Genomic DNA, 26566 nt, shown 5'->3' with positions numbered 1-26566 from the left:
TAGTTGAACCTCACCAATCTCAATAAGATTTTAGGGCAAGTTATCTCTGAATGTAAGAGTAAAGAACAAACTGTCATCAGAAAGGTGAAACAATGGTTTTAAAACTCGAATTCCTTTTTCCAGTAGTAATAATAGCAATACTTGAGGTGATAAGTCTCAACAGCCCCACTGTTTGGAGCCCTTTTTCTGGTTTCTCAGGTTTAAGCACAAATTGTATGAAGGAGCTAATTAATAAGGGTGCTAGTCTCTCTCCCACATAACTGTGGAGCTCCATAAAGCAGTTTTTCAGATATCATTAAATACAAGGACTTGCAACACTCAAGTTGGACGTATTTCAACTAAGTGGATTTTTTTAATGAGAATTTTTCTTACTAAATGACTTCCTTTTTTGGGAGAATTATCCACTTATAAAATGCTTCTATTCACCGCAAACTTAAGAGTTTCCATATGAAAGAAAGAAAAGGATCCAAATCAACTTCTGAAATTGCAAACATTTGCCCTTGTGACTTTCAATTTGGGTCCCATATTTGAAACTTTCTCTGCCCACAGTATCTTGGTATATATGGTAGGTTTCTTGCAAGTGGCTGTCAGCTGGTCCCTCACTGTACCTGTTAGAGCCGCTCTGAAGGATTATTGCCTTTGAGTAGCTCCCAGTGTCCCACAAACAGAATTCATGTAAAATTCAGCCTATATTTTATCATTATCCCAGACCAACCCTTCAAATTGTGTGAAAATCTATCTAGTCATCTTCTCATGATGCAGTAACAGAAACTTAGTATTTATATAGCTTAGTATGCCCATGCTGAAGATGGGTCCTAGAAAAAAAATTTTTTATGTGTATGGTTTTCATATAATAATCTTTTAATCTGCAAGTTTCACATTTTTAGGTCAAGGTATATGTAAGAAAAAAAATCATAAACATATGTATGTGTGTGGATGTGGATATATGTATACAGTCAATCCTCATTATTCCTGGATTCCGTATTTGCAAATTTGCCTATCACTAAAATTTAGTCCTAATCCTAATGTCAATATTCTGCACTTTCATAGTCATTCACAGGCATTCTCAGAGCAGCAAAAAATGAGTCACCAGCAACCATGTTCCCAACTGAGGTTGAACCTGGTGATATTCTGCCTTGTTTCAATTCTCATAACTATAAACAAGTATCCTTTTGATGGTTTATTTAATGCCAAGGTTTTTGCATTTTTGTGTTTTTTGTTGGTGATTTCGCTGTTTAAAATGGCCCTTAAGTGTAGTGCTGAGGTGCTGTCTAGTGTTCCTAAATGCAAGAAGGCTGAGATATGCCTTATAGAGAAAACACTATAAGCTTTGTTCAGGCATGAGTTACAGTCCATGAGTTCAGTGTGAATGAATCAACAGTATATATTAAGTAAGGTATCTTTATAAACAGAAACACAAATAAAACAAGGTTATATATTGATCAAGTAACAAAAATGTGACCACAGGATCACAGAAACTTAACCTTATATTTCGCCTAGGAGTTCAGTATTCACTAATTCAATGTTGGAAGCAAGCTTATAGAACACTACTGTGAATAACAAGAGTTGACAGAATATGTGTATGTCTGTGTATAAAATAGCCTCCCATGTATATATCATTAAAAAATACTAACCACAGGCACTGTATCATAAAGAATTTTGGGATGTGATTCTGCAAGTTTCTTGATCTTTCTATTCCAGGAAGCTCCATCCAGAAATAGTCCATGAATGAAAACACCTAAATATAAAAGAAGCAGGTTAATACAAGACTTTACATATGCATATTGATTGAGTTCTGCAGCTGAAATTCCTGCTGGTGAATGCTGTGCAGGTGATACTAGGTCAGCAAATGAAGGCCTGCTTTAAATGAAGGCAATGTTCTAAGTTTGTGTTAACATTCTTACTTCAAGAATAGCTATACTTTGCCTAGTCAGTTAATTCAGTAAAATTAGATGTGGAAGACGAAAAGAGGAAAGGAATTTTAAATTAGTCTATGTGAAGTTCTCTGGGCAAATGCTATCAGGTTTATATTTTAACTGACCAATGAGTATAATGTTGTTAAGAGTCCACAAAATCTACAAGAAAAGGTCTTAATGTAATTGTAGGGATCCAGTGGCTTCTAGGCAGCATGTGAACAAAATACCCTTCTGCTGATGTCTAATGTCCTGAGAGTTAAATTTCTCCTCCCCTTTTAGAATCTATCCAAGGCCACGCCTCAATCTGTATGCAAGAACACATGGATGAACTCCCTCCAGAATGCAATATCATACACGAACAGCTGAAGAACACAAATTAAGGAATCCATGAAACCTGGATCACATGCCCTGGCTATCCACTTATGTAAAAGCCTCATGAATTGAATATGGGTATCTGCACATGAAAATATTCATTGTAATTGTTGCACAGATATGAAGAAAAGCAATGAGGAACTTAGGAAGACTTAGGTTTTATCTCTTAATGTGCTGTGTGACCTTGAACAATTCATTTAACTTTAGACCTGTTTTTTATCCAGAGGACAACTGGAAAATATTTGTAAAACAATAATGCCTGCTTTGTCTACCTTGTAGAGTTAGAATCAAATCAGCTATACTGGTGAAAGCGCTCTGTAAAAGGATATAAAAATCTACTTGGGCAGTGCTGTCCAATAGGACTTTCTCCAGTGATGGAAATATTTTATATCTGTGCTTTCCAATATGGTAGCCATATTTAGCTATTAAACACCTAAAACGTGGCTGGTGGGACTGAGGGATTGAATTTTATTTAATTTTGGTTATAAATTTAAAAGGCCACATGGGAAAGCCCAGTGATGGATGTTAAGGGAAGACTTAACCTTTTCTTCTCTCCAGGTTTTAACTGACAGAAAGCATAGTTGGAATAAAATGTCAACTACTGGAAAAGCACTTGTCCAATAAATTCCCAAGTATTACTCTAGTAAAGCTGAATTACAAAATGCATCTTGAGCCTGGGGCCAGGTGGGGGGTGGACCTGCCTGCAGGAGCAAGAGAGGTCTGCAAGCATATCCTACATGCTAATGTCTCCAGCCAGATCTAAGCCCACTGGCCAGTCACAATAATAGATGGGAACAGAGAAAGTAGAGGAGACCCTACAGACAGGTCCCAGAGAGCCATTTAATACCCTGGCCTTGCTGACTTGTAAGCACAGTCCAGTAAATCTCTGACTCTAAGCAATAGGATGATCTATTCCTTACATGGGAAAGATTATGTCAGAGAGAGTAAAGAGAAGAGTTCATTTCAACACCTAAGAAAAGTGGCAGTAGGGATAAAAGTTCCCTCCTACCTAACAACAATTTTATAAGAAATGTGATAGGGACAATCAGATACGTTTTTGTTTCTCATGGTCAATAAGGGCCTTATGGAAAACACAAAATACAAAATGACAGGAGATACTAACTGGGTCCTGTTTCACAGGTGCTCCTGCTCTGTGTCACACCTTTGCCTCTGTGAGCCATGGTCAGCACAGGGTGGTGGCCACAGCATCCCCAGGCCCTCTCATTCACTCCTTCCTGTCCCCTTCCTGCTTTGTAGTGCTCTCCCTGTTGATGACTCTGAGTCACCCTGTAGTGCCCAGTAGTTCAGATAAGATGAATCTTAGGCAAACACATCTAGAATGTATGACACTAACACTAGATAGATTTACAATGGCATTGTGGCCACTTTAAAAGTCACTTTAAGAGTGAGTAGCTGGGGCTTCTCTGGTGGCGCAGTGGTTGAGAGTCTGCCTGCTAATGCAGGGGACACGGGTTCAAGCCCTGGTCTGGGAGGATCCCACATGCCGCGGAGCAACTAGGCCCGTGAGCCACAACTACTGAGCCTGCGCATCTGGAGCTCCACAACGAGAGAGGCTGCGATAGAGAGAGGCTGCGATAGTGAGAGGCCCGCGCATCTCGATGAAGAGTGGCCCCTGCTTGCCACAACTAGAGATAGCCCTCACACAGAAATGAAGACCCAACACAGCAAAAATAAATTAATAAACTCCTACCCCCAACATCTAAAAAAAAAAATAATAATAATGCTCAACTCAGTACAGAATATTGTATTGAGTTGGCTATAGAACCACCAACTTAAAAAAAAAAAATAGAGTAGCTTTTCTCATGACCCCAAAATACACAACACCCCACAAAAGACCCAGAATAACCAAAGCAATCTTGAGAAAGAAAAACAGAGCTGGAGGAATCAGCCTCCCTGGCTCAGACTATACTACAAAGCTACAGGCATCAAAACAGTGTGGTACTGAAACAAAAACAAATAGATCAATGGAACAGGATAGAAAGCCCAGAAATAAACTCACGCACCTATGGTTAATCTACGATAAAGGAGGCAAGATTATACAATGGAGAAAAGACAGTCTCTTCAATAAATGCTGCTGGGAAAACTGGACAGCTACATGTAAAAAATGAAATTAAAACACTTTAATACCATATGCAACAATAAACTCATAATGGATTAAAGATCTAAATGTAATACCAGATGCTATAAAACTCTTAGTGGAAAACATAGGCAGAACACTCTATGACATAAATCACAGCAAGATCTTTTTCAATTTGTCTCCAAGAGTAATGGAAATAAAAATAAACCAGTGGGACCTAATTAAATTCAAAAGTTTTGCACAGCAAAGGAAACCATAAAACAAAAAGACAACCCACAGATTGGGAGAAAATATTTGCAAACGATGTGACTGACAAAGGATTAGTCTCCAAAATTTACAAGGAGCTTATGCGGCTCAATATCATAAAAAACAAACAACCCAATCCAAAAATGGGCAGAAGACCTAAATAGACATTTCTCCAAAGAAGATATACAGACTGCCAACAAACACATGAAAGAATGCTCAACGTCATTAATCATTAGAGAAATGCAAATCAAAACTACAATGAGATATCATCTCACACCGGTCAGAATGGCCATCATCAAAAAATCTAGAAAAAATAAATGCTGGAGAGGGTGTGGAGAAAAGGGAACACTCTTGCACTGCTGTTGGGAATGTGAATTGGTTCAGCCACTATGGAGAACAGTATGGAGGTTCCTTAAAAAACTAAAAATAGAGCTACCATATGGTCCAGCAATCGCACTCCTAGGCATATATCCAGAGAAAAACATGGTTTGAAAGTATACATGCACCCCAGTGTTCACTGCAGCACTGTTTACAAAAGCCAAGACATGGAAGCAACCTAAATGTCCATCAACAGATGAATGTGGTACATATAAACACTAGAATATTACTCAGCCACTAAAAAGAATGAAATAATGCCATTTGCAGCAACATGTATGGAGCTGGAGATTATCATTTTAAGTGAAGTAAGTCAGACAAATATCGTATGATATCACTTATATGTGAAATCTATTAAAAATGATACAAATGAACTTATTTACAAAACAGAAATAGTCTCACAGACTTAAGAGAATGAACTTATGGTTACTGGGGGGAGAAGGGTGGGGGAGGAGGGATAGACTGAGAGTTTGGGAATGACGTGTACACACTGCTATATTTAAAGTGGATAACCAACAAGGACCTACTATACAGCACAGGGAACTCTGCTCAATACTCCGTAATAACCTAAATGGGAAAAGAATTTGAGAAAGAATAGATACATGTATATGTATAACTGAATCACTTTGCTGTACACCCGAAGCTAACACATTGTTAATCAACTATACTCCAATATGAAATAAAAATTTTAAAAAAAGAGTAGCTTTTCCCACGATGTTTAATTTAACATTAGGTAAATGAGGTTGACTTCTTTATGAGCCCCAGAACCAGGCACATCCTGAAGTTTGTATGAGGAGACAGACTGTGGACTGGTAGAGGTGAGAAAGAAACTGTGCTTCTAGCCCCAGTTGTTCTCAGGTTGGATCTGTGTTCCTTCCCTTAGGGTCCCATGAGAAATTGTTCCTTGGGAAAAATTCCATTGCTCCAAATCATTCCATGGAATCTCCTTTTCTTTCTGGTAATTTGCTAAGCACGAAGGAAAAAGCTAGAATGACAAAAAGGCTAAGCTGTGGATATCTGTATTTGGGGGAAAATGTTTGTGTGTGTGTGTGTGTATAAAATTAATAAAATTCATGATTTAGTGAATCTCTATCAGCTACTGTAAATCAAACCTGGGCTGATTCTTTGGTATTCAGTAAACTGGTTTATTTAACTGATGGCTACTCTCTACTATGGGATCTTGGAACACTAAATGGTCTTTATTGATCTTTAAATAAGTTGTGCTTTATACCTGCTCCACTGTTTTCAAGATAATTTTGGATTTTAATAAATTTGGATCTTTAATAAGAGCAGTTGTGGGTTAAATTAGTAAATCAGTGTAAACGGAAATACCAACTACCTTGTACAACATCTGAGTTTATATATAACAATTGGAAATTCAAGAGTTTAATCTTAGATATTCACTAGTTTATAAACTTCAGGTAATGCTTTTTTAACTTCTCTATCTTTTAACTGAGTTCAAAAACATAACTTTGATGGGCAGCATATACTACTCAGACTTCAATTCAAATGCCATCTTCTGCCTTTTATCATAATGATATAAGGAAAATTGAGGGGAAAAAATTATTCCATCTGATTTAAATACTTAAGAATCAGCCACAGCTCTTCAAGAAAACTTTCCTTGGGCTTCCCTGGTGGCTCAGTGGTTGAGAGTCTGCCTGCCGATGCAGGGGACACGGGTTCGTGCCCTGGTCCGGGAAGATCCCACATGCCGCGGAGTGGCTGGGCCCGTGAGCCATGGCCGCTGAGCCTGCACGTCCGGAGCCTGTGCTCCGCAACGGGAGAGGCCACAGCAGTGAGAGGCCCGCATGCCGCAAAAAAAAAAAAAAAAAAAAAAAAAAAAAGGAAGGAAATGAAATAATTACAGAGTGTGATTAATGTTTTGAAGTTAATAAGCAAAGTTGTAAGAGAGGCTAACAAGGTGGAGTGAGGGCTTCAATAGATAGCCCTCACTCTTCAATTATTTGTAAAGCAAATGTTGTATTAGTTTTCTGCTGCACAGCGAAGTGAATCAGCTATACACATACACATATCCCCTTCCTCTTGGACCTCCCTCCCCCACCATCCCACCCATCTAGGCCATCACAGAGCCCTGAGCTGAGCTCCCTGTGCTATACAGCAGGTTCCCACTAGCTATCTATTTTACACATGGTAGTATATTTATGTCAAACCATAAGGAAGTGCTTTCTGATGAACTATAACATATGCTCAGACCTGAAGTTTGAGGAGCGCCCACCATGCTAAGTCTGCTTAGGAATAGTACTACAAAGATCCCAAAGAGAAAAGAGCTTGAGGTGATCTAGGAATTGTGAGAAGGTCCAGTGTGCCCTGTGTGGGGTGGCACAGGATGGGCTCCAGAGGTGGACAGTGGCTAGAATGTGCCTGGCCTCATAGTCATGGTAAAGGGTTTAGAGTTTATTCTAGCTACAAAGGGAAAATGTCATTATTAACTTACTTAGTCGTCTGAATTTCAATGGGGGCTTAGTGGTGACATGATCTGTTTACATTTTAAAAAAACTTCTGTGGCTTCTGTAGAAATGAAGGATTATAAGAGTGTAACACTTGTAGGAAGATAAGAGGCTAGAGCAAAAGTCTGAATAAAGATGGAGGTGGCAGGGCTTCCCTGGTGGCGCAGTGGTTGAGAGTCCGCCTGCCGATGCAGGGGACGCGGGTTCGTGCCCCGGTCCGCGAAGATCCCACATGCCGCGGAGCGGCTAGCCACGTGAGCCATGGCCGCTGAGCCTGCGCGTCCGGAGCCTGTGCTCCGCAACGGGAGAGGCCACAGCAGTGAGAGGCCCGCGTAGCACCAAAAAAAAAAAAAAAAAAAAAAAATGGAGGTGGCAGCAGCATTGTAGATGAGCAACTGCATGTGATGTGAGTATGTGAGGGAGCAGAAGAACGAAGAATCCATGGGTTTCTGGCTGGACAGTGGTGCCATTTGTCGCAATTCATTATAAGTTTTACATTTCCAGGAGAAAGCAGAAGTGGAGATGTCAGGCAGGCAGTTGGATACAGAGGTCTGGATTTTAGAGGAAAGATTTACACTGGACATTCAAATCTGGAAGATATAATCCAGGAGGTAATATTTAAAGACACAAAAAGTATGAGGTCGGGCTTCCCTGGTGGCGCAGTGGTTGAGAGTCCGCCTGCCGATGCAGGGGACACGGGTTCGTGCCCCGGTCCGGGAAGATCCCACATGCCGTGGAGCGGCTGGGCCCGTGAGCCATGGCCGCTGAGCCTGCGCGTCCGGAGCCTGTGCTCTGCAACGGCAGAGGCCACAACAGTGAGAGGCCCGCGTACCGCACAAAAAAAAAAAAAAAAAAAAAAAGTATGAGGTCACTTGGGGAGAGGATGCAATTAGAAAAGAGAAATGCATTTGGGGTCCTTGGGAAATCCAACATTGAGAGGAGGAATAGCTAGCAAAAAGCATGAATGTGTCCAGTAAGAAAGGGAAAATCAGGAGAGGGTGATGACTTAGAAACAAAATGAGAAGAATGTCTCTAGAAAGAAGAAGTTGTCAACTGGTAAAGACTGCTAAGAGGTTAAGATGAAGACAGAAGAGAATTCATGGGATATGTCAACATGGAAGTCATTAGTAATTCTGAAGAGCATCAGTTGACTGGAGAGGATGAAAGGTAGACAGGAAAGAGGGAGTGAGAAGCTGGAGACGGCACGAGAATTGTGCTGCAAAGGGGAGCAGAGATTATGGGACAGTAGCTGAGGGGATACGGATATTTAGACAAGTGGCATTTGTTGATTTGTTGTAAGATGAGAGATTCTGGTTGCATGCTGGTAGGAATTATCCAGTAGTGAGGGAGATAACTGCTGATTCTAGAAACAGAGGGTACAACTGAAGGATAAAAACCCTTGGCAGGAGGAAAAAAATGAGATCTGGACTATCCAGTGGATCTGAACTACCAGAGGGTGCAGCAGTCAACAGGTTTATGGATTCGGTTGTGCTAAAAGCCCTATTCTGATGGCTGCTTATTTTTTCAATGAAGGATGAGGTGAGATGCGGGGGCAAGGGGCAGGACAAAGAAGGCATACGTGGTTGCTTTGAAAGTGGGAAAGCAACTCTTCCAGGGAACAGTAGTAGGACTGCTTCATAGTGTTATGACCCTCCTTGAGATTTCTGACAGTCAAGGTAAAGTAAAACCACCCAGCGCAGTAATAGGATGATGACACGCTGTTGTGATGACACATCTACTTGTTGGTATCTTCCACCAGAGTACAGATTAGTTGAGGGTCAAGATCCTGCCTACAGTCTTCACTGTTGATATTCCCCAGTGTCTAACAGAGCGAGCCAGTGAATTCACCATTCAGTGATGAATAAGGAAGCAGGATTATCTTTGACACATTAGTAAAACCAGGGCACATTATTGGTCATTTAGAAATTGTCATTTAAAGACAACACCATTTTGGTAAAATTAGAAATCGATAGTATTTTTAAAATAATACTTTTGAAAGGTAGTGGCCCCTTCCATTAAATTTGAAATAAAACATTAGGGTAGCCACTGAGTATTAAAAAGACAAATGATTAAGAAAATAAATTTCCTCACAATGTTTCAATCACAGAACATATGCTCATATTAGCTATTAACTGTATTAAGTTTTGGAAGGATGTATATAACAGGAAAGAACACATATTTTAGGAGTCTGCAAAGGTGTGCTCTTCGAGGGACCAAGAGATCCTTCTTTTTAATGTTGTGCTGCCTTAATTCCCCAAGGTCACCATAAGACTGTGGTTGATTATCCCATGTATTGTTAATTTGATGACTCCTTTCTACCTAACTTTTTTTAGAAATAACTTCAAAATTACACAATTTTGTAAAACGAAAACAATGCAAGGGACATCTACTCCTTCCTCAGATTAATTTCATCCCCATTTATTTTCTTACTCTTGCTCTCTCTTGCTCACTCTGTCTCTTCACAAAATTGTTTTTCCTTAACCATCTGAGGGTAAGTTACATACATGATGATTAAATTTTTAGCAGCTGGGTAAAGTGAGCAAGAATGTTACATTTTTGTTCAGTGTTGAAATATAAGCCAACTCATTCCATCGCTGCACTTACCATCTTCCGGAGCATGGTTGTATTCTTTGTCTTCCATCACTTCATAGTCAAACCCAAGAAGATCAATAGGGATGGTATATTTCCTGGCATAGTTCTGCTGGGCGCCAGTCAGGAAGGCTTGTGTGAAGAAGAAGCCAGAAAGCCAGAACACTGGGGGAGGGCCAACCTCGTACCATTGCTGTGGTGTCAAAGCACAAGTGTCCTGACAACAGGGTCTTTCAACTTTGAATGCAACATGGCTTAGTACAATTTGCCACAAACACTCCGCCTATTATCTTCTAGGTAAACTAACAAATAAGCTAACACTTTGAGGAATAAAAAGTCATACTATCAAAGTTTGAAAAATAGGCAACATATCCAGCGTTCGTTCTGACTTCAATTTCGTATCCATTGCACCAGCTCATGCAATGATATGAATCATAATGTGTGTGAATGTAGATACAAATGTCTGTTTTATACATGCCCAGTGATTCCTTCAGAAGAGCTCCATACAATAGTGAGTTTCTAATATACATTATTGCACGCTACATCATGTTGTTTAATGGAATAAAAGAAGATCTCCCTACAAGGTCTGGTCAGACGATAATGTTTCTTTCACTTTTTTTCCTCTCTGGTTATTAGTACCCGGTAGAATATTCCTTTTGAAGTCTTCCCTTCTACTTCACCAAAATACAGTGAATCTAACATACGAAGACATAATATTGTAACAGGAACTTCCAGAAGATACAGGGTAGTGAGAGCTTAAGATCTTTATAAATATCAAGATATCTGGATATTCCGTTCATATCATATATTATAACAAGTAGTTGAGTTACTGACTCTAATAGTAAATTATAGAAGTCAGTCTGAAGAAGTGAATTTGAAGAACTTTCCCCTATAAGAATCCAAGGTAGAGTCTTCACTTTTCAAGAACAATCTTAATCCTTCAGTACCAAGTCTAGTATCAAAGAAGGCCTATATTATGGAAGGGGTGTTTTGTCATTTTATCCCCGGAGAAATCTCCTCACAGGCAATTTTTGATGTATTATGTATAGTACCTAGGGAATTAATCAATACTTCTAAGAAATATAGTTGTTAATAATAACATAGTTAAGCACCAACATTGCCAGATAATTAGGAGGCAGGCTTCTGCCCACTCTACATTTCCAAGACAATTAGCCTTTGAGGTTATTACTGACTTGGGCTGAAACAGCAATCTAGTGATTTCACGGCCTGGAGGGGTGCTGGACAAGGAAGAAATAATTCTCCTTACTAGTAGCTTGTCTGGCTTTCTAAGATGCTGTGCTGTAGGAATCTCTTTTAAAACTAAATATTTAATGGAAATATCAACATAGCCAGTCCTTTTCCCTCTTCAAATGTCCTTGGCTTGAATGTCTAACTTCACTGAACACAAACACCTGCTCCTAAAGAAGCTTTCAGAGGTTCTACTTACAATGTTAGTATTTTGACAATTCCATGTAACAGTTACACAAACTATATGCAATATTGGGGAGTGGTCATTTGTGCCTGGGATGCACAGAAAAACTAGAGAGTCATACTTATTACGTTAGGCAACCTGATGAAGAAGATGAAATCAGAAGAAACTTAATATATGAGCATTTGGATGAACTCACCTGCAAAAACTTTAGTCTTGCAAGGAAGTCATTCACATAGCTCCCAAGTGGTTTGAGGCTTGGGTATGATTTACCCATCCACATTCCTGGAATTTTGACATTCAGAATGCTGCTAACCACTTCCTCAAGATCTGTAGACATCACTACAAGCCCCTGAAACGCATTTAACCATTGTTTAACACAACTGTATTCTAGGTTATGAATAATTTTATAATTGTATTTGTTTACAATTATGATTAGTTGAGTCATATAGCAAAAAGAGAAAAGATACTTTCTTTTGCTCACCAGTTGTGGAGTCTTTGAATTATTCCTTAGAAAAATATTAACAATTGTAATCTAATCAAACTTTAATGGAAAATTTCTTTTCTTGAAATATAATTGATATACAACATTAGTTTTAGATGTATGACATAATGATTCAATATTTGTATATACTGTGAAGTGATCATCACAGTAGGTCTAGTTAACATCCATCACCATACATAGTTACAGCATTTTGTGTGTGTGATGAGAACTTTTAAGATCTACTCTCTTAGCAACTTTCAAATGTGCAATATACTATTATTAACTATAGTCACCAAGCTGTACATTACATCTCCATAACTTATTTATTTTGTAATTGAAACCTTTTGACCCCCTTTACCCATTTTTTCCACCCTGGAAGATCTCAACACTTGGCTTCTCACTAGCTATTAAATCACAGCGTAACTTTGACTTAGTTTACTTGTCCATTAAATGGACAACTAATATATCTCTGTCCTGCTTTCTTAAAAGGATAGTGATAAATATAAAATGAGGAAAATGATACAAAGTACCTTGAAAGGTTAAGACATCCTGGATTGCAACTATGAAGTCTAATTGATCTTATCCCATTTTGAAATGTAAAATAGATCATTTCATTTCATTGCTTAAAACCCTCTGAAGGGTTTTTTACTTTTACACTTTACCTTTACACTTTAGAATAAAATTGAAGATCCTAAGAGATGGTAACACTTTGAGGCCCTTGAAAATTTTATTTGATCCTGCAATTGGGCCAGTTGCCATCAACATTTCTGTTTTCTTCATAGTTGACAATATAATTCCAACTAACATATGGAAAAGATTTTAGAGAAAATTTAATGGATTAAACATCCACATTTCATTTGCCTCCTTCCCCAAACCCTGAAACAACAGTAAAGGAATTTATTTGTTAGAAGCACAAGCCTAGGGACTTCCCTGGCAGTCCAGTGGTTAAGATTCTGCACTTCCACTGCAGGGGGTGCGGGTTTGATCCCTGGTCAGGGAACTAAGATCCTGCATGCCACACGGCGTGGCTTAAAAAAAAAAAAAAAAAAAAATCCTACAAGTGCAGGAAAAATAGGAAAAGGCAAGGCAATATTGGGAGCTAGAAAGCATGTGGACTGTTGGTAGTTGACTTAGTAGTCAGGAGAAACTGGCAGACGGGAAAGTTAAGAATCGACTAGATATACACTAGGATACTCAAAGTATCAATATTTGGAACTGATGGCCCTAGCTGAAAGGGAGGAGAGGAGGGTGGTGCTAAATGAAGATTGTTGAAATCTGGCTTAAAAAATAGATTCCTGGGTCTTCTCCCACAAAACTGTACCTAATTCACCTTGAATGAAACCTGGAAAGGAAAATGAAGACATCCCTACAGTGGAGGGGATGCCAGGCTCAGGTGGGGTCAGAATTCCCATACTGAAATCAGGAATTAAGTGAATTCATGTGTATTGGTTGCTGAGCTCCCTGAGGCCTGTTTCCCCTTTTATCTCCCAGAATGAGGAAAGCCAGGCCTTCATCTTCCAGGAAGGATACAGGGAGGACCAGGTTAAGGAGAAACACAAGACACTGAATACTTCTTAGACAAACAGCCCAGCCAGATTATACCACAGCCAGCCGGGCAGACTCCTCTCTCCATAATAACTCATATCCAACCACTCTTCTCCACCTCCACTGCTACAAGAAACCAACTCAGCTGGACTACTGCAATCACATAATTGGGTTCTGCCTGTGCTCTTGTTTCCCTACAATCCTTTCTGCAGCGGTCAGAGCAAACTTCAAAAATATAAAATAGATCATTTCATTTCATCACTTAAATCCCTCTGAAGGCCTCCCTTTACCTTTACACTTTAGGATAATATTGAAGATCCTAACCTTGGCCGAGAAGGCCATCATGAAGCCCGTGCCTTCCTCTCTCTGTCCTACCATTTCCCTCGTGCTCACTCTACTCTAGACAAGCCAGCCTTCCCTACCGTGCTCCTGGACCACACCAAGCTGGTTTTCTCAGGGCCTTCGTGCTGGCTGGACCCTCTGCCCAAACGTTCCATGGCTTGTCCCTCCCATCAGGTCTCTCTCTTCAGAGCGGCCTGAGCCCAAATGACTGAGTTTCCCACCCATCATTCTCTACATCCTTATCCCATTTTATTTTTTTCCACTGAACTTACCAATGACTGAAAAAAAAAATTTATTTGTTCATTTTTTAATTGTTTGTCTCCCTAAGAAGTAAGCTCTATGAGAGCAGAAGCTTTGTCTTACTCCTTAACATTTTATGCCTTCTTAGCATATGTTCCATCCAACAAACGATTGCTATATGTACCACATTCTATACTCATTTACACATTTATTAACTGTCAGCCCCAGAATTCGATACACTTTTTTTTTTTTTTTTTCGATACACTTTTTAAGGGTGGGGATTTTTTTTTTTCTATCTCCGGAACCAAGAACAGTGCTTTCACGGAAGCTGTGCCCAATAAATATTTGCTGAGTAAATGAATGATGTTTATTTCAATGATTTTTCCTTGCTGTACTTCCCCTTACCTTGATTGCTTTCTGGATGTTAATGCATGATTCTCTTATGGTCTGCAGCAACTTATTGAACCGTCCCATCTCTTGGACAAGCACCGTGTTCATGCTCTGAGTGTAAGTGGTTGGGTATCTCCTCATTGCAGACTCCACATTGAAGTTGTTTGGAAGTTTACCCAAAATGTCACCAGCGACCTCATATACTACTTCATCCGATGATTTTGCACCAGACTCTGCTGAACGAGACTGGAAAGAATCCAAACTACGAATCAGAAATCCTCATAAAAAAAAAAAAAAAAAGAAATCCTCATAAAAGTCTAAGAATTGCTGGATAGGAAAACTCCTAAAGTAAACTTTATAAGAATGAGTACTATTGATACTTTGCTATTTTGACTATGATTCTTCTCCCCACGAGATTTATTGAAGTGATGATAACAGGCATGGGAATGGAGTTTCAGGAGAAAAGCAATTGGTAGAAGGTAGAAGGTCATGTACAATGTTCAGAGGCAAAAGAGGGTCTGGAGGAAGCAAACAAGCTGCACATTGTGCTGCCTGGGGGTCAGGGGAAGAGCAGATGATACAGACAGAGGGAGAAAAAGCGTTCATATTGGGGGTGGTGGTGGTCAAGTGATGACGGGCATCAAAGCCCAGGAGGACGAAATCTGGTTTTTGCTTTCGCCACAAAATATATTTGGTTATAACTCTGGTGCCTAGTGGTTGCCAAAAGCAGAGATAGAGTTTTTTTTCCTTGAACCAAGAGGACAAAGAAAATAAGCTCATCTCCTCTAAGCAGTTGGAAGAGTTATGGCGATAAGGCAGACTTTAGGGATTCACACTGGAAGCAAGGAAGGGGAATTTCATTTCAATTTTTATTTTTTATGTTTATAGTGACACCATGCAAATGAATCTGTATTTTCTGGGAAAACACTTTAAATCCTCAGAATAAATGAATGTGTGTGTGTTGAGAGAGAACATTTATATTAGAATATAAATGAATATATCTCATACTTTTCCAGTCCGTGGGAATTGTGTTTAGTCTTATTTCAGATTTTATATTTTCTAGTGTCTATATTGGCTCTATTCTATAAATATTAACTGTTACTTCTACTTAAGTTTCTAGTGAGATTTTTAATACTACCTAACACATTCCTATGAAGTTGTGCAATAAAAAAATTAAATGTTGGTAAGTGTTAATTACATGCTAGCAAAAAAAGGGATATGCCAATATAGTAATCTTTTATCATGATCCCCAAACATTAGGTTTACAACTAAGTATATAAAACAAATTACAGAGAACAAAGAAGGTAATGAACGCTTGGCCCAAACTACTGAAATATCTATTTCCATTGCATTTAAAGAATCATATGCTGATTTCTATTTGTATTTTGATGTGCATACAATATACTATAAACTCAACCATTCCTATTTTCTAACAAGAGCTGTGCCTCCACCGAAAACCCCGCCCCCCAAAAAAAGAATCTCAGCCCTGTAGCCCTTCAAAAATGTAAGAAAAATAATTTAGTAACACAAACATTCCTATACCTATTTCTCAGACACAAAAATCACATAACTGGGGGGTTTGTTTTAAAAGTAATATCCAACTGATATTGAGAACTAAGAGCAAAAGGGTGTTATTTATTTGTAATTACATAACTTAGCTTTTTTCCCTTTTACCACTTTTCCTTAGAGTTTTCACAAACACCGTTTGAAATCTAATGGTCGTTGCCCTTTTATTAAACAAATAAAGATAAGTGGGATCCATTTTCAAGGAGACATCGTGGAATTTAGCCTTTCCATTTCTAGTTTCACAATATTTTAGGTTGAAACGATTTTCTTATTCAAAAGAGAGTCCGGCACACTATAAAACTCTTAGAGGAAAACACAGGCAGAACACTCTAAATCACTCATAAATCACAGCAAGATCCTTTTTGACCCACCTCCTAGAGTAATGGAAATAAAAACAAAAATAAATAAATGGGACCTAATGAAACGTAAAAGCTTTTGCACAGCAAAGGAAACCATAAACAAGACGAAAAGACAACCCTCAGAATGGGAGAAAAGATTTGCAAATGAAGCAACTGACGAAGGATTCATCTCCAAAATTTACAAGCAGTTCATGCAGCTCAATAGCCAAAAAACAAAAAACCCAATCCAACAATGGGCAGAAGACCTAAACAGACATTTATCCAAAGAAGATATACATATAAAGCAGAAACTAACACACCACTGTAAAGCAAGTATACTGCAATAAAGATGTTAAAAAAAAAAAAAAGAAGATATACAGGTTGGCAACAAACACATGAAAGGATGCTCAACATCACTAATCATTAGAGAAATGCAAATCAAAACTACAATGAGGTATCACCTCACACCAGTCAGAATGGCCATCATCAAAAAGTCTACACACAATAAATGCTGGAGAGGGTGTGGAGAAAAGGGCATATACCCTGAGAAAACCATAATTCAAAAAGAGTCATGTACCACAATGTTCACTGCAGCTCTATTTACAATAGCCAGGACATGGAAGCAACCTAAGGGTCCATCAACAGATGAATGGATAAAGATGTGGCACATATATATAATGGAATATTACTCACCCATAAAAAGAAACGAAATTGAGTTATTTGTAGTGAGGTGGATGGACCTAGAGTCTGTCATACAGAGTGAAGTAAGTCAGAAAGAGAAAAACAAATACCGTATGCTAACACATATATATGGAACCTAAAAAAAAAAGAAAAACGGTTCTGAAGAACCTAGGGGCAGGAAAGGAATAAAGATGCCGACATAGAGAATGGACCTGGGCTTCCCTGGTGGCCCAGTGGTTGAGAGTCTGCCTGCCGGTGCAGGGGACACGGGTTCGTGCCCTGATCCGGGAAGATCCAACATGCCGCGGAGCGGCTGGGCCCGTGAGCCATGGCTGCTAAGCCTGCGCCTCCGGAGCCTGTGCTCCGCAACGGGAGAGGCCACAACAGTGAGAGGCCCGCGCACCGCAAAAAAAAAAAAAAAGGAGAATGGACCTGAGGACACAGGGAGGGGGAAGGGTAAGCTGGGACAAAGTGAGAGAGTGGCATGGACATATATACACTACCAAATGTAAGGTAGATAGCTAGTGGGAAGCAGCCACATAGCACAGGGAGATCAGCTCTGTGCTTTGTGACCACCTACGGGGGTGGGATAGGGAGGGTGAGAGGGAGACGCAAGAGGGAGGAGCTATGGGGATATATGTATATGTATAGCTGATTCACTTTGTTATAAAGCAGAAACTAACACACCATTGTAAAGAAATTATCCTCCAATAAAGATTTTTTTTTTTTTTTTTTTTAAAGAGAGTCTGGCAGTTAAGTATAAGCAAAAGGGCTCTGCAGAAGTAACATTCTCAGCTCCAATGCTGGCTCCTGTCATTTCAAAAGATATTTTGGTTAAATACACAAGGTAAAGGTCTTGCCATCGTGACCTTGCTCTCCGACCTGCAGTTCTGGTCTACCTCATTGCCTCTGAATTGTGGTTAATCCCGATGTAGAATCATTGAACTCCTGCTTACCCATTACTATAACTGTACTTGCCAATCTGAGTTGGAGGATATTGAAAGAGGTTGTTTAATTACATACTGAGAAGATACCCCAAGTGTATTTAAACTTATTTGCTTGGCTCTGAGTCATTTTCTGTTGGACTGAGCCCACTGCTTCATGTGGCCCAGCCCATCAGGTTTAAATAAAGCCAAAAGACACTATAAATCTGCTGTCAGACTGTTGTGTACTACAGGCACTGATGTTCCTAACAATCTACTTATTCATGTCTGTATACGTGCTTTCATGCTCAGGCAACAACTGATTTTAATGGTATTAACGTGTAAAATGGACATAAAAAATAATCTTTGTCCTTTCTGCCTTATGAGTAAATGTCATCTTACAGTAAACCAGAGGTAGAAGTTCCATGAACTCTTCCATCAGTGACAGCACACTATTTCATCCTCCTAATCTGGAGGATGAAACCTCCAGGAGGATGAACCCGCCCCCCACTCCCAACCCAGCATCTCTGGTTATCTGCCTTCTAGGTCCTATCCCATGTTTAGAATCTAGAAAGAATATCACATAGTGGTTCAGAACACAAATTCTGGAGCCAAACTAGTGGGAGTCAGACTGCTTGGCTTTGAGTGCTGGCTTGAAATTGTACTAGCTGACCTTGAGTAAATGACTTAATCTTTCTGTGTCTGAGTCTTTTAGCTGTAAAATAGCACCCTCACTTCATAGGACTGTCGTAAGCATCACACTGTTATACATAAAGCATTCAGAACAGTGCTCCCATACAGTAAGCACTATAAAATTATTAACTATTATTTGTATTAATCTGAGATTCCATAAAAATAAAAAAGACCAGCTCGAAATCAGTTTTGGGGATAATTTGCTTGACTGAATAAACATCCTGAACTTATTAAAATTTCATTCAATCACTAAGGGAACTCACCATTTGGACTAATTTGCTTTCAAAAATAAAAAAAAAACCAAGCATATCTTCTAATGGGAGAACAATACAAGGAAGATCTCTAAATAGACAAGCAAGATTAAATATCTTTCATTCAAATGTACTGACTCGTGCCCAGGGCATGCTGAAATCTGGTGCCTTGGAAGGTCATTCTCCGACATGCCCTTACATTTATGCTCTCACCAGTGGAGCCGCATGGCTAAGAGTCAAAGGTTCTCCTAAACCTTTTAATTTATTTTGTACTTACTATTATATTCCTTAAATATTATGTAATCTGATAAAATATTGATGTGAAAGAAACTATTTCTATGTAAACTAGGTTAAATGTTCTAGAACATTTGATAAAGATAAGTCATTTAAAAATGTTGAATTAGTAAGAGAGAAAATAAAATAGGCAGAATTCTAGATGGATTCTGGCGTTAAACTGCTTCCAGGTATCTTTGAAATTCTTCTTCCACTTTAAAGGAAGTAAAAAAGGATAATGTATTAGGGCATGATTTAAGCAAGAAAGGCAAAATGGAACTCATAGCAGCAGAATGATATCAAAGAATACTCAAAGAATATTATTCAAAGAACTCTTGGAAGCAGAATGATACTCAAAGATTCTTCCCAAATCAAAAGACTGACGAAAACAAAACCCACACATTCATTTACTTTATGTTTAAACCCATTTTTAAGTTACGTATTTTTTTTCTTTTCCTTAAAGTGGTTCTCCACTTGAAGAGATGGAATTCTGTGCCTGGGCCTCTACCGTGTTGTCTCATGCTGCTTGGGGAGCATCCTTTCCAGCCTCAGAAGCCAGTTCCTGCACAGATCACACACCTGTGTGAGAAGAATGTTATCAAACAGCAGTTGAGTTTCTGACTGATCTTTAGTGATATCTGCATTGGCATTCATCCCAAAGATTTCCGGAGCTGGGGTCAGCGGCAGTGTCTTTGTGTATTCGATGTAGCTTTTGTGCTGCAAAGATGAGTAACAAGGAATCAGGAGGTTAGAAATCAGGAAATCAGGTTAGAATTATAGAAATCTAATTATCCTGTAGAGCTTGCTCACTGAAAAGAGATAATTTTTAATACTCAAGTTACTGAGTGGATGAGCCTGTGAACCTGGACACTGAATGCTTTCATTTTCTTTCAACCTGGGCCAAAGTGTTAAAAAAAAAGATATGGACACATTTAGAGAGAGAAAAAAATGTCCCATTCAACTGGAATGGATCTGAAAATGGAGAGAGGAATATCCTGGCTGCTTCATTTAGAAATTCTTCCTGAGAAATCTTTCTGTGCTGCATTTGCTGATGACTGTTCTTAGTTTATCACAATATTTTTTTTTCCGCTTTAGTCTGATATTTCTGTTTACTCTTATTGTGATAAATCCACGTAATTCAGAAAAGTGAAAATCATCTGAGATTTTATCATGAGATAACCACCATTAATATGGTAAATCTTTTTATATATACGCAGACACGTTTTATATTTTATTTATGTGAATTTCTATCAAAATTCCATACTTTTCCTGATGCTCATATAATCATATGCAAACATTCATATATTGGGTTGGCCAAAAAGTCTGTTCATAAGACGTTACAGAAAAATCCGAACGAACGTTTTGGCCAGCCCCATACACGTATGGTAGTGGGGAGATTGGTCACTGGTGGTTTTTCGAGATGGGTCATGTTACATAACCTGACTTCATCTTTGGCTATCTTCTCACTTACCAAATCATCACTGGGGATCTTGTTACCATGACTCCCTGTGTTGACTTGCCCCACCCAGTCAGTGACCTGGGCTCTGGGACTGATTTTTCTCTTCATCTATTAGTGTCTGCCCTCAGCTAGAATCCATCCTAGTGGATGATGGGGTCATGGTTATGTGCCTCTGTTGCCTGTGGCTGTGTTTTTAACTTTCAACTTGTGCCCTTTTGACTTCTGGGAATAAAATGAGAACCAATTTAATTGTGCTAGCAGTCCCTAGAAGTCTACTGTGTGATATGAAGGCAGATACCACATCTTCTACTAGACAGGACTGGAAAAAGTAGCAGAAGAGAACCTTGGTCTTGTGAAGCAGGTGTGATGCTCTGTCCCTTTCTACCTGTGGGATCTTGGGCAAGTCATTTAACTTTAGTGAACTTACTTTCTCACTTGTAAAAGGGAAAGACAGAATAATAACTCAAATGTTAATTAGATGCTCCAGTGGGATAATTACATGTAACTGCTTTGTAAATAAGCATGATCTAAATGTTAACTATTATCGTTAATACGATTTTGTAACCCCTTCTCATGTGTATTTCCATTTTAATTGGGGACCATGCCTTTTTTCCCAAAGCACTGAATTCACAATAATAGGATTTCGGGTCACTGAGGAAGCCATTCTTGGGTGAGGAACATTTCTGATAGTCTTCACATTACAGCAAATAGGAAACCACTAACTCCATCTTTGTATGGGATTTGCTCTGTCCCTATAGGACTGAAGAAAGTACACACAATGGTTAACAAAAAACAAGGCTTCTTTTTTTAAAAAAAAAAATCACCTTTTTCTATATCAGAGGAATTCCACATTTTACTGCTTTTAGTTTTCTTGAAGAGCATATGTACTTACATCACCAGAAGGAGGCACAAAATAGATGCCACTGGAGTCGAATTTATAGTGCGGATTCTGAACTAATTCCGTGTTGAAGAATTTCTTTAAGATGCTGCGCAGCGTGCGCCGGTCCCAGTCGTCAGTCACGCGGCCGCCGTAATTGCACTCGCCCGTCATGTACTGCAGGGCGTCGTAGGGCAGTTCCTAGAGTAGAGGTCAAGTCGCTCAACCAGTCAAGACTTAGCAGTGGCACATCATACAGGATCATGTTTCTTGTTTGCTCATGTTATTTAAACAGTTTACGGAAAGTTTGCATCAACACAATTTCCCTTTATGTACTTCCCGGCTAATTTCCTGTAATTTTCCCCAGGGTCTCTCTCTCCTTCTGTGATTTGTCATTTCCATCAGTGCAAAGAATAGAAATCCTCTATTCACTTGTGAACTCACCTCTATTCAACCAACATTAATGGACCACCTACTATATGCCTGATGCAAAATTAGTTAGACCATAATCTCATCCCTGAAAATCCTGCACTGTTGAATGACATTCAAAACCAATCCAATATAATTCCGAGATAATCAGTGTTCATTTCCTTCACCACCTCTTTATATCTGTATATGTTTGACAATTAGAATCACACTATATATACAATTTTGCATATAATTTTTCACCAAATCTCATATTATGAGATATCTTTTACTGTTTCACGAAATACTCTTTGAAAATAGTTTTTAATAACTATCTTCTAATATTGAAGATTTCAGTTGCTCCTAATTTTCTACTTTGTTAAATTGTTTCATTAAATATACATCCCTTAAAATTGCTAATGATTCTTTAGTCTAGATTCCTGAAAGGGAAATAACACTGTCAAAGGAAAGAAGTTTATAAAAAGCAATTGACTAATGTCACCAAACTGCTTTCCTGAAAGGGTGTAGTAATTGTAGGAATCAGTTTTAAAATCTCTGCTAATTTGACCAAAGGTAATTAATATTGCGTTAATTTGCATTTTCTAGAATACTAATGAAATTTATGATCTTTTCATATGTTTAAAAACATTTGTTCTTCTGTGAACTAGCCTATTTTTTTCAATTAGTTTTTAAAATTTTTAAAATTTTTATTTATTTATTTATTTTTGGCTGTGTTGGGTCTTCATTTCTGCGTGAGGGCTTTCTCTAGTTGCGGCAAGCGGGGGCCACTCTTCATGGCGGTGCGCGGGCCTCTCACTATCGCGGCCTCTCTTGTTGGGGAGCACAGGCTCCAGACATGCAGGCTTAGTAGTTGTGGCTCACGGGCCTACTTGCTCCACAGCATGTGGGATCTTCCCAGACCAGGGCTCGAACCTGTGTCCCCTGAATTGGCAGGCAGACTCTCAACCACTGCGCCACCAGGGAAGCCCTCAATTAAAGTTTTAATAGTTTTATTTGTATAAGCTCTTTTATAAATCTACCTTTATCAAATTTCTTGAAATATTTTTCCTGTAGGTTTGCCTTTTTATTATATTCTCTAGTACATAGAATTTCTAAGTGTTTATGAATGCAAAAGAATTGATTTTTCCTATTGCGATTTTATTTATCCTAAGCATAAATACTTAAACAGCCACCAGTAATATAGAGAATTCTCTCACTGCTCACAACAAAACTGAGTATTATCATTTAGGGAAAAAAAATGATAATTAAACAATAAAATTGTTTTTAATTTTTGGGGATATAATTCACATATTATATTAGTTTCAGGGGTACAAATAATGATTTGATATTTGTATATACTGATCACCACAGTAAGTCTATTTAACATCCATCACCATAATCACAATTTTTTTGTGTGTTGAGAACTTTCAAGATCTGTTTTCTTTAGCCACTTTCAAATATGCAATATAGTATTAACTATAGTCATCATGCTGGACATTACATATCTTAATTTTATTTTACTTATTTATTTATTTTTGATATTGACATTTAAAAAATGTTTATTCACCGCTTGTATTTCTTATTGTTAAATTATCTACTTTATTCTTTTATGTGTTTTCCTCATATGAATGCTTTTTTTTTTTCATTATTAAAAGCTCTTTATAAAGATACCGAATCAGTTTGTCAGAAAAATTTTAGGTATTTTCTCCAATTTTCATTTGTCTTTTATTTTTATGGTGTTTGTTTTTGGTATTTTAATATAGCAATGTTTTAAAATGTTTTCTACTAAAATACAGCAATCTTTTCACTTTAGGATTTTTTTCACCATTTTTGTGCTATAAATGCCCTTCTGGCAGTTATCTGCTAAAAGTTAAAGTGTATATACCCTACATCTCAGTGATCCCACTTAGAGGAATCTCTTCAGTAAAAAACAATAGCACTTGGGAAGAATAGGTGGTAGTGATTAGACAGAAGGAATTTATTGAATTCGGGCTTGGGAATTAAGAGACTTGTTACTTGGTAGAGTTGGAAATGAAGGCAGTGAATTTAGGAGAACAGCTCAGTGACCAAGACGTGGTGGAGAAACAAGCAGAACCAGGAGGGAGAACAACGGCACGGTGTTGAGGGGAGTTTGCAGATGCCGGCAGTGCTCGGGTTTGCCTTGTTGACAGGTCCCCACCTCATAAAACTGAAATATAGTAAGAAAACTCCTGTGTGAATTAAATAGTATATCAGCATGAGCTGGGCCCTGGGAGGGCTTTGTGAGGCAGACATAAGATGAGATCTGGAGGGGAGGAGTTTGGCTTATGTTTAAAGGGTTAAACCTGCCAACATTCCCCTGAGAGCTGATGGGTAAACTTGTTTCTCTCAGTAGCTTGATCACAACCAGGGCCAATCAAACTGGGAAATGCATTCTCCCAGGCGCCCAGGTCCATCGGCTGAGGTCGCAGAAAGAGTAGCAGCTCGCTGCTGGGATTTCTTCTCTGTTCTGTTGTTATAAGAGGGTTGAGACCACAGGCCAGGAGAGAGTGCAGAAGTCGGCAACTATATGCAAGGTTATATATGAAGTTATTCACTTTAACATTACTTATTAGTAAGAAATAAAAAGGAAATAAAATCCTCATAGTCAAAAGTGGGAAATGCTGTGTATGCAGCCATTAAAACAAAGATCTGTATCTATTTTGGAAGTTGTCCACAACATATGTGAGTGAGAAAAGCAAGCTGAAAATGACATACAGATGTAATTATGTTTTTGAGGAAAATGTGTGCGTATATTGTATATATGTGTATATATAACTATTTGTGCATAGGAAAAAGTTTGGACAGGCCCTCCTAAGCTGTGAAATTGACTGCTTTGGGGGTGAACTTAGGGTGAGAGTGAGGGGGTGAGCCTTTCTCTCACACACAATCACACACACACAACCCTCCTAAAAGGGAATTACCCATTTGCCAAGTACATTATATACATCCACTTGTATTTTCTTCTGTTACAGTTTACTTTTTCTTATTTATGTTTTTTAAATTAAAATATATAAAGAACTCATACAGCTCAATAACAAAAACCAAAAAATCTGATTAAAAAATGGGCAGAGGGGCTTCCCTGGTGGTGCAGTGGTTAAGAATCTGCCTGCCATAGCAGGGGACACGGGTTCGAGCCCTGGTCCGGGAAGATCCCACATGCTGTGAAGCAACTAAGCCCGTGCGCCACAACTACTGAGCCTGAGCTCTAGAGCCTGCGAGCCACAACTACTGAGCCCGCGTGCCACAACTACTGAAGCCTGCACGCCTAGAGCCCGTGCTCTGCAACAAGAGAAGCCACCACAATGAGAAGCCCGTGCACTGCAATGAAGAGTAGGCCCCACTCGACACAACTAGAGAAAGCCTGCGTGCAGCAACAAAGACCCAATGCAGCCAAAAATAAATAGATAAAATAAATTTATATTAAAAAAAATGGGCAGAGGATCTGGATAGATATTTTTCCAAAGAAGACATACAGACAGCCAATAGACACAGGAAAAGATGCTCAACATCATTAATCACCAGAAAAATGCAAATCAAAACTACGATGGGATGTCACTTCACACCTGTCAGAATGGCTATTATCAAAAAGACAAGAAATAATACATATGTTGGTGAGGATGTGGAGAAAAAGGAGCCCTTGTGTACTGTTGGAGGGAACGTAAATTGGTGCAGCCACTATGGAAAACAGTATGGAGGTTCCTCAAAAAACAAAATTAAAAACAAAACTACTGTATGACCCAGCAATTCCACTTCTGGGTATTTATTCAAAGAAAATGAAAATACTAATTTGAAAGGCTATATACATCCCTATGTTCATTGCAGCATTATTTACAATAGCTAAGACATGGAAGCAATGTAAGTGTCCACTGATGGATGAATGGATAAAGACGTGGACTATACGTGGAATACACAATACTATTCAGCCATAAAAAGAATGAAATCTTGCCATTTGTGACAACATGAATGGATCTTGAGGGTATTATACTAAGTGAAATAAATCAGACAAAGACAAATACTGTGTGATTTCACTTAAATGTGGAATCTAAAAACACAAAACAAATGAACAAACAAAACAAAACTTATAGATACAGAGAACAGATTGATGGTTGCCAGAGGGGTGGTGAGTTGCCAGGAGGGCAAAATGGGTGAAAGAGATTAAGATGCACAAATTTCCAGTTATAAAATAAATAAGTCATGGGGATGTAAGTACAGCATGGTGACATTAGTCAATAATACTGTGGCACAAATTTGAAAGTTGCTAAGAAAGTAAATCTTAAAACTTCTCATCACAAGAAAAACAATTTTTTTTAACTCTACGGTGACAGATAACTAGAAGTATTGTGGTGATCATTTTGCAGTATATACAAATGTTGAATCATGTTGTGTACCTGAGACCAATGTAATGTTGTAGGTCAATTATACTTCAATAAAAAAGAACAAAGTTTTGATTGCTGAAGGATTACATTCGATTTAGTATCAAAGGGAACTGTGAATCCCATTCCACAAAGAATCTCTCTGTATTTCTTGGTGGGTTATACGTCATGCATGAGTAGCAGTTTTGTGCAGTTTGCTATATGATCACTGT

At 38.6% G+C, this 26566-nt stretch overlaps 1 protein-coding gene across 1 annotated transcript in view; it reads right to left on the bottom strand.

The window, feature by feature from the left end:
• The window catches only part of DNAH7 (dynein axonemal heavy chain 7), a 227248-nt gene that overhangs the window by 864 nt on the left and 199818 nt on the right, over positions 1–26566 (bottom strand). Inside the window, exons 58-63 of the mRNA XM_060151173.1 lie at positions 21571–21756; positions 19799–19936; positions 14510–14740; positions 11693–11845; positions 10080–10257; positions 1635–1738 (exon numbers count right to left, since the gene is read on the bottom strand). Of these exons, the coding sequence (XP_060007156.1) occupies positions 1635–1738; positions 10080–10257; positions 11693–11845; positions 14510–14740; positions 19799–19936; positions 21571–21756 (990 nt within the window). The remainder of the gene's footprint in view (positions 1–1634; positions 1739–10079; positions 10258–11692; positions 11846–14509; positions 14741–19798; positions 19937–21570; positions 21757–26566) is intronic.

The sequence above is a fragment of the Lagenorhynchus albirostris genome, chromosome 6, assembly GCF_949774975.1.
Source record: "Lagenorhynchus albirostris chromosome 6, mLagAlb1.1, whole genome shotgun sequence".
In the NCBI taxonomy this organism is placed as follows: Eukaryota; Metazoa; Chordata; class Mammalia; order Artiodactyla; family Delphinidae; genus Lagenorhynchus; species Lagenorhynchus albirostris.
This window is presented reverse-complemented; position numbering and strand designations above follow the sequence as displayed.